Raw genomic sequence first — 8,889 nt, forward strand, 5'->3', positions numbered from 1 at the left:
TCTTCCCTCTGGTTCCCCATCCCCTCCATTCATTCAAGCCACCCCTCTGGGCCCTCCCTACAGGGCTGCAGCATGGAGGTCTGTCTTGCGCCTTACCTCAAGCCAGGCCCTCAGCTATCTTTGTTCACTGGCCTTCGCCTAGTCTGTAGCTTTATTTCTCTTTCCTGCACGCCCTGGGTTGAGGTTCCCTGCTGGTGCCTCCCCTCCATTCTCTTGGTCAGGGTCAGCCTCATTACCCTGTACTTTGGAGCACCCTTGTCATCAGTTTCCTCTTGAGACAGCTTTAGAGTGTCCCTAAAGACTTACATGATCCTCGACATTGTGGCTGGGTGGGGGAGGGTATCAGGAAACCAGAGGTCCTGAGGTCTCCGGGGCCAGAGTCCACAGGCCTGTGCACGGGGCAGAATGTTCTGTGGCGTGAACACCGAGAGGGTCGTGCTTGGTGAACATTAGCAGCGACAGCAGTGCCCAAGGTCAGGGATGAAGCAGAGGGCTAAGGTACAGCCGAGGGGAGAGGGACGAGGGAAGGGCCACTCCTGCCGGGAGCACGTTCAGCCCTGCCTAAGAGCTGGTCGGGGAAGGTGGCAGGAAGGCAGGCACCTGGCAGAATTGCCTGGCGGTTGGCCAGCCTTCCTTTCCCCCACCACGTGCCAGGTGCCAGGGATTTAAAAACGAAAATGGGACGTCCCTGGCGGTCCAGTGGTTAAGATTCTGTGCTTCCACTGCAGGGGACGGGGGTTCAATGCCTGGTCAGGGAACTAAGATCCCACATGCCACACAGGGCGGCCAAAAAAATTTTTTTTAATAAATAAAAATAAAAATGAAGATGACCTCTTACTGCCCTCCAGGTGCTCATCTATATATGTGGAGACAGCCACGGAGATGGCTGACAAGGGCTCCCCTTCATCGAGCACTTTCTCTGTGCCTAACACTGTTCTAAGCACTTCATGTGTACTCACTCATTTAATCCCCACCACCATCTTAGGAGGCTTTTACTGCCATCATGGCCTTTTAATAGATGTGGAACCTGAGACACAGAGAGGCTAAGAACCTTGCCCAAGGTAACACAGCAAGTTGGTGGCGAGGCCATGCTCTTATTGCTTGTCAGTGTAAGACAGCACAGGGATAGGTGCTGTGGAGGGTGTTCAGGGTGCTGGAGGCAAGCAGAGAGGGCTTCACAGAGGAGATGGCATTGGAGCCCAGGCTTGAGGGCAGAGTTAAAGTTCACCAGCAATAGGGGACCTTCTACCCTGGGCCGGGGCTTTGATGAGGCCAGTGCCCTGGGGTTGGGCAGGCGAGTGGGCTGGCTGTCAATAGCTGGGGAAGGTGAGGGATGGTGGAGCGAGAGGTGCCTCCTGCCTGTCCATGCTTCCTCCACTCCGGGTGCTGCCTGGGCCATAGCGACAGCATCATCAAGGATCTCCCTGCTCCAGCCACTCCTTGATGATTTGTCCTTCATCCTGCAGCCGGGAGGGCAGCTCTGACCACATCACTGCCCTGCTTCCTGTCCTTCCCTAGCTCCCCACCGCTCTCAAGGCTATGTGCCAGCCCTCCATGGTCTCGCCTTCCGACCCACTCCGGCTGCATGCTGCGTTCTGGTGTCACTGGTCTGCCTGTGGTCACAAGTGCTCTGCGCTTTTCTGGCTCCTGGGTCTTTGCTCATATGGTTCCCCCTGCCAGGCACACTTTTTCCCACTTCTTCACCTAACGCCCACTCATCCCTCGCATCTCTCTGCTAAGGTGTAATTCCATCCTGGGAACTTTCCCTGAGCCTCCAGGCTGGTGTAGATGTTTCTGCTGTCACGGCCCAGGCTCTGCTTCCTAGCACCCACCCCACTGCATCATCATTGTTTATGGGTCCCCTCCCCACTTGAGCAGCAACCAGACCCCATGCATCTCTGGGTGCACAGTCAAGGTCAGCTGCACTGAACCTAACTGGCCTAGGGGGATCGGGCATTGGGAAGGAGGGGCAAGGCCAACGGGCCCTACTCGTTCCTGCCCTCGAGGGCCCGTTGGGCAGGTCAGAGCGCGAAGGGCACGCAAGAAGATGCAGAGCATCAGAGAGTGTCCCCTGTCAGCAGCACAGCACTGTCCTCAGAGGCCCTCGGGGTCTGATGAGCTCTGTGAGTGCACCTGAGATTTGAGGCCTGCGTTCATGGAGCCTCTGTCAGCGCTTCCCCATCCGCTGTGCTCATCTCAGTAGCTCAGAGAGGTCATGGCTCCTCACCAGAAAATGGTGGCAAAGCTTGGATTCCAACCCCAACCCCTCTCTCTCCATCCTGTCTCACTGCTTGGCCCCAGGAACCAGAAGTTCATCTCAATAGGGTCTGCAGAGGTGATAGTCCTGTTCTGTTGCGGGTTCTGTTTTGTTTTGGACGCTGGTTACATGATTTCTTCTCTTTGTTAAAATTCTCCAAACTATATAAACTTTACGATTTTTATACATATGTTATACTCCAATAAAATGTTTACTTAAAAGATATTCTTCCAAGTAGTGGAGATTTTCTTTTGTGGCCCTGGGAATGAAAGCCACAAGCTAAGTCTAGAGGGGCAGAAAGAGAAGGAGCCTGGGGCATTGCACACCCCCAGAATACTACCTCTAGCCTTTTCATGTGAGAGAAATAAACCCTTCTCTTGGTTAGGGCACTGCAGCCCGGGATCTCTGATACACACAGCCAGATGGGGCCAGGAACCCTGTCTGTTTAGGGCAGCTGCCGTATCCCCATTGCCTAGCACCGGGCCAGGCACAGAGTCACTCAGTAAACATTTGTTAACTCAACAAGCTAATTGAAATCTTAAATGAACAAAAGTTATGCTCCGAGGGTGATGGTGATGGATAACCTTGGAAAGATGCTAGGAGACCCACAGTCATGGTGAGAAAACATTCCCCCCAGAGTGACAGGTGCAGTGGCCCCAGGTTCTGGTCCTGCTGCTGCCCCTGTGTCATTGTGTGCCCTGAGAGGCATCCCTCCTCCCTGTGCGTCAGCTGTTGTGGAGGATAACTACCTACCCACAGGCTTCTGTGAGGGTGATTTGAGTCCCAGTGTGAGGAAGTGCCTGGCCCGTGGTGGGGTTGGGTGAAGGTTGGCTTCCCACCCCCTCTGCCTCAGTGTCCTTGTTGGCCAGAGAGGAGCTGACCATGTGAACTCTGAGGACCCCCAGTAGTCACCCCCACTGTTTCTCATCCTGCCAGGAGAACTCCCTAGAGCAGCTTCCCTGGAGTTACCGGGACAAGACCCACTTTGGCCGCCTGGGCCAGGACCTGATTGAAGAGCTGGTCGGCTCCTGTCGGAGAAAGCCGTTTGCATTGGTCTGTGGCTCAGCTGAGTTTACCAAGGACGTGGCCGGGTACTTGCTGAGCGCAGGCCTGGCCGAGGACTCCTACTTCCTCTTCTAGGCCTGGCCTCCCTTCTAAAGCTCAGGCCAGGGGCCTGGCACTGGGATGCAGGAAGGGACACAGACTGGAATCCAAAGACATGAATGGAAGACTGCTGCTAACTCTCCAGGTGACCTGGGACAAATGTCTTTACCTCGGCACACCTCCGTTTCTCATCCACCCCACGCGGTTCCTGACTCCCTCAAGCAGGCATCCTACTGGGAGGAGGGAGATGGAGCTGTAGGAACCTTGGGGAGGAGAGTATCGGGCTGGGAGTCAGGGAGGACTCCCTGGAGGGAGCCAGGTCCTGGCTGTGTAGGAGTTGGCAGGAGAAGGACTAGCAGGGGCTTTCCTGGTTCCTCAGCTTCAAGGGTTTGAGAGGGGCTCCCACTGGGCCCTGCCCTGTAATGCCTGTGCCAAAGCCTGCTTTCCCTGGAGAGGTGTGTCTCTTGTGACCTCAGGGCTGGCTCAGATGAGGTGCTCACGGGTTAGGGAATGACCATAACGGAGGCTAGAGGAGGCACTTGCTGTATGTACCTCCAGTGCCGTGAGCCTGACACAACGAAGGTCGTGGGTTCTGCGACCTGAGCATGTCTCAGAACAAGGTGGGGCCCTAGATTACCTTTATTTTGGCACCAGGTCTTTTGTGCTGCAAAAGGCTTCACTCTCAGTCTCCTTTTCCTGGCTCAAGAGCCCAGCCCAGAGTCCTTTCCCCAGCAAAAGAGCCGTGAAAGCAAATGCCCCTCCCTCCTGCAGGCAGCCAGCTCAGCCATGCCTTCAGCTGCAGCGCCCTGGTGATGGTTGCTATGGAGATCTAAAGATAGAGCAGGAGTCCGGAGACCTGGGTCCTTCTCCCTGCTCTGCCCACTGAGCTGCTGCTGTTTCTGAGGCACCACCCCGCTCCAGACCCCACCCCCTCCATCCTTCATGGGGCATGCCCTCCGCAGGGAACTTAGCAATCCTGGACAGCACACCGCAGTTCATGAGTTCTGCTTTCTGTAGCCTGGGCTCCAGTATGCTGCACCAGCTCAGGCTGGCTACAGGCAGTCCCAGAGTTGGAATATTAAGCCGTGGAATCTCAGAATCAAAGAACCATAGAATCGTAGAGTTGGAATTCTGCAGTCATAGAATCACAGCCCTCATCATATCAGAGGTTAAAGCTCAGGACTCCAAAAAGCATCCCATCTACCAGACTCATTGTATCAATGGGGAAACCAAGGCCCAGCTACGCCACGTGACCTGCCCAAGGTAAAACAGCTCATGGCAAGGCCAGTGTGAGAAGCCAGGTCTCTAATGTCAGCTCTGTCCTCAGAGTTCTGTACCAGTGATTTTTAAACTGGGCTCTGCAGGACACTACAGTTCCTGGCATGACAGCAGTGAAGGAATGGCCAGGTGGGATCTCCAGGCCCCCTTCCGACCAGAACAGTTTTGTTTTTATCCCATTTATATCTTGGAGCTTGGAGTCATTTTCATTTGTGAAACAGGGTTTTCCTGCACTGCCCAAAAAGTTGCAACAAATCTCCGTGCTGTGCCATGTTCAATAAATAATTATGGCAAGCAGTTGGGGGATGGTGCCAAAGGTTTGAAACCAAGTTTCACAGACAGAATTCCATGGTCAAATAGATGTGGGGAATACTGCATGTGACCTTCACCAGGAATCACGTGCACACGAGCATATTAAAGGCTCTGAAAAGTCCAGTGGTGAAGAAACGTTTTCCATTTTGTTTAACCCAGAGTTTCCTAAGCTTATTTAATTAGAGAACACTTTGAGACCAGCATTCCATGGACTACTTCAGGAAATGCTGGTCTGTTGCAAAGCCTCTTTTCAGCATAGCATAATCAGTAGGGAGGCCCTTCCCTGAGAGGCAGAGGTCCCGAGCAGGAACTGTGATTTCATTCGGCCTCTCCTGTGACTTGAGCAAGGCACTTTCTTTCTCAGGGCCTCTGAATCTATGCATCTTCCTCCACCCTTTCTCCTCCCTCAGTACGTCCTATTGATTATACTCACAAATACTCCTGGAGGGCCTCTTAGGAGCCAGACTCTTAGGCACTGAGGGAAGAACAATGAACAAGGTGGGTACGGTTCTGGGAAGCTCCATTGGGGAGCTTATAGTCCAACAAGGAAGGCAGAAATTACAGTTGTAATTCTAAAGGGATGAGTGTGCTAAAAAGGGAAGTATGGAGCGCTAGGAGAATGGATGGCAATGCTCTAGCCTGGCCTAGGGGAGGCCAGGACGCACCACTGCACTGAGGGTAGAGGCCTCTCACTCATAGTTAGGGGTGGTAGGTGGTCCCCACTTAGGGAGTGAGGGGTCTGGGGCAGCTCTTGTATGTCTGTCTTTTCCCGTTTTAGATATTTGATGTTTAGCTGTTACTATCCAGTGGTAACCAACAGCCCCTCTTACCCTAGAATGTATCACCCTCCCCTTCCCCTCACTCCGTGTGGGATCTGTGCGGTCTAGATGCTGGTGGGGTTCCGTATGGGACATTGGTGAAGACCCAGCCACACCCTGGGTGCCAAGATGCCAAAGGGCTCATACCATCCGGAAACTTGAGAGCTCATGGCTGGGTCCTGTGCCTCAAAAGATGATAAGTGAGTCCAAGAAGGGGACTAGGTGGAGTGTGTGAGCATGAACCTCTTTGAATCAGGGCGAGCTGGCCCATTCCTCCCATCTCTCCTGGTGATGCTGTCAGGGTGTTGGTGGCAAAATCAATGGTTGCCTTGGTTCCGCCCTCACCACGTTTTGCCTGCAGCATTCCCATCCTCAGCCTCCAACCTCCGGCCTCTCCCCTACACCCCCTTTCACACTGTGGCCAGACCCATTTTTTTAAATTGTAGTGATAACACTGTGTTGGCCAAAAAGTTCATACGGGTTTTTCCGTAAGATGTTATGGAAAACCGGGAACGAGCTTTGTGGCCAACCCAATACTTAACATGAGACCTAAGTGTAGGATAGTTGTTGAGTGTGAGGCCAGTGTTGCAGCTCTCCAGAGCTTATTCAGACTGCTTCTTCTAACACGCAGATCTGAGCCTATCACTCCCTGGCTTAAATCCTTCAGTGGCTCCCTGCTGCCCTCAGGGTACAGCATCGTGGCTCTGCTTACCTCTCCAGGCTCATTTTGTCTTACTACCCCTCCCCTCAACTCTTATGTTCCAAGCACGTTCTCTTGCGTCCTTCAGTCCCTTCACATCTGCTGCTCCCTCTGCCTGGGCCAGCCTTCCACCCTCCCGTCTTCCACTCGCCTAAGCCTCCTTGTCTTTAGAGGACTTAGCTTAGTGTCATTGCCTCTCGGAAGCCTTGCCTGCCTCTATACTCCAGGCTGGATTACTGAGCAGAGTCTTGCGCGTTCTTCTGTTGCTGCACCCATCAAGCGGTCTCTTATGCGTGTGAGCACATCAGGGGTCGTCCCTGTTCATTGTGTCCCCAGCGTGGAAGGGTGCTCAGTACATCCTGGATGTCAAACACCTGAATGATAAACAGCGAACATTTCATGGAGTCCTTTACAGGTTGCAAAAGGCTTTTCACCTACATTGAAGCATGCAGTCGTCACCAAAATGCACGCTATTTTATTACCCCAATTTACTGATCAGGAAACTAAGCTTCTGAGACATTAAACAATTCTCCAAGGTCACGCAGGGGCACGTGCTGCAATTGTTATAAAGGCTGTATGTGACACGAGGGTGCACCAGGAGACGCGTTTAAAGACTTTCACTGCTGTACTGTTTGAAACCGCAAAGAATGGAAACTACCTATATGTTCATCGGTAAGAAAATGGAGAAATGCACTGTTCTATGTAGACTCACAGTGGAATACCATACAACAGTTAAAGTGAGTAAAGTAGATTTACATGTATCAACATAGACTAAATCCTAAAAACATAATGATTGAGTGAAAACCAAATTGTAAAAGGAAAGGTACAGTAAGATAGCCATAGTTGGAAAGTTTAAAAACACAAAATAATACCAAATGCTCAGGAAGGAGATTCACCAACTTCAAGGATAGTGGTGACCTCTGACAGAGAGAAGGGAGGGGGATGGGATGGGATGAGGGCTTTTATCTGTGTCACTTTACTATGTAAATATTTGAAATGAATACAGCAAAGTATGATCATCTGGTAAATCTGGGTGATGGGTTCACCGTTGTCTGCTTTATTAATGTTCTATCTTTTTCTGTGTTTGAAATAGTTCCATAATTAGAGATTTGTTAAAATAAGGTTAAATATTCCTGGTCAAAGTACTTCAGAAACTAGAGACTTGAAAACATTCATTCCTTCTCTCCCACCTCAGGATAGGCTGTGCCCTTTTATGCCTCCGAGCTTTTCAGTCTTTCATTTGAAACTACGGCGAGTACCTACCGTGCGCCCTCATTAGTCACAACAGTCAATGGTATAAACCGTGCCCAGCACCCATAGCTACATGCTGTTCCCTCTGCTTGTCCCTCTTCTTTTCCTCGTAAACTCAAACCAGAGTGACTTTGCAGACACCACAGTTTTGGACTTTTTGTTTTGTTTTATTGTGTTTTGTTTTCGTTTTTTAAGTGAGGCAGACCTAGGTTCAAATCTCTTAGTGATTCTGTAGGTATACAGGGCAAGTAACTTGGCCTCTCTGGGCCTCAGTTTACTTACTCATCTATAAAGTGGAGATGGTACCACCATCTCCCAGGACTGTGTGAGGATGAGGGAAACGTATGTGATGCCCAAGCACAGTACCTGGCCCGGAGCGAGTGTGAGAACCAGCCCCCTTCCTCTCCTCTCCCTGGAGGCCCTCCCCAGCAGTGCCTGGTTCATGCTGGTCTCTGGACGACAGCACTTGTTCTCAAACTTTTCACTGTCAAGAACTCCCTTTTTTGGACTTCCCTGGTGGTGCAGGGGTTAAGAATCCTCCTGCCAATGCAGGGGACATGGGTTTGAGCCCTGGTCCGGGAAGATCCCACGTGCCGCAGAGCAGCTAAGCCCGTGCGCCACAACTACTGAGCCTGCGCTCTAGAGCCCGCGAGCCACAAATACCGAAGCCCACGTGCCTGGAGCCCGTGCTCTACAACAAGAGAAGCCACCGCAATGAGAAGCTCATGCACCGCAACGAAGAGCAGCCCCCGCTCGCCGCAACTAGAGAAAGCCCGCGTGCAGCAACGAAGACCCAACGCAGCCAAACAAATAAATTTATTTTAAAAAAAAAGAACTCCCTTTTTTATTATTTTCCCCATGCTTTGGAAGATTTTGATCCCAAATTGCATGTATTAAGTCATTATTAATTTATTTCCCATTTTTTATTAATCAAAGACATAGATAGCTGCCCCTCAGAGCTTCTGGTCTGTACAGCCCGCCAGGAGCCGCACGTGGATGACATAATTCCAGCCAGAGGCAAAAGAACTCAGTGGTGTGTGTGGTCTGGGTGGCCCGAGGAGGGCAGATGTAGAGGCACCTGACTCATTTTCTTTTCATTGACCAGGAGCCGCGGAAGCAGCTGGCCTTGCCTGGGTGGGTGCTGCTTTCCCAGGTCACTGACTGATGGG

The 8,889-nt window shown here is 51.7% G+C and overlaps 1 protein-coding gene across 7 annotated transcripts in view; it reads left to right on the forward strand.

The window, feature by feature from the left end:
- Positions 1-8,331, forward strand: part of LOC114899084 (NADH-cytochrome b5 reductase-like) — a 26,055-nt gene extending 17,724 nt beyond the window's left edge. For all 7 annotated transcript variants that reach the window (XM_029229476.1, XM_029229478.1, XM_029229475.1 and 4 more), the window contains one exon: positions 3,194-8,331. In XM_029229476.1, coding sequence (XP_029085309.1) covers positions 3,194-3,397 — 204 coding nt within the window. In that variant the 3' untranslated portion in view covers positions 3,398-8,331. The remainder of the gene's footprint in view (positions 1-3,193) is intronic.
- Positions 8,332-8,889: the final 558 nt, after the last annotated feature.

Source organism: Monodon monoceros, unplaced genomic scaffold (assembly GCF_005190385.1).
Source record: "Monodon monoceros isolate NGI ecotype Baffin Bay Population unplaced genomic scaffold, NGI_Narwhal_1 Super_Scaffold_18, whole genome shotgun sequence".
NCBI classification, from domain to species: domain Eukaryota; kingdom Metazoa; phylum Chordata; class Mammalia; order Artiodactyla; family Monodontidae; genus Monodon; species Monodon monoceros.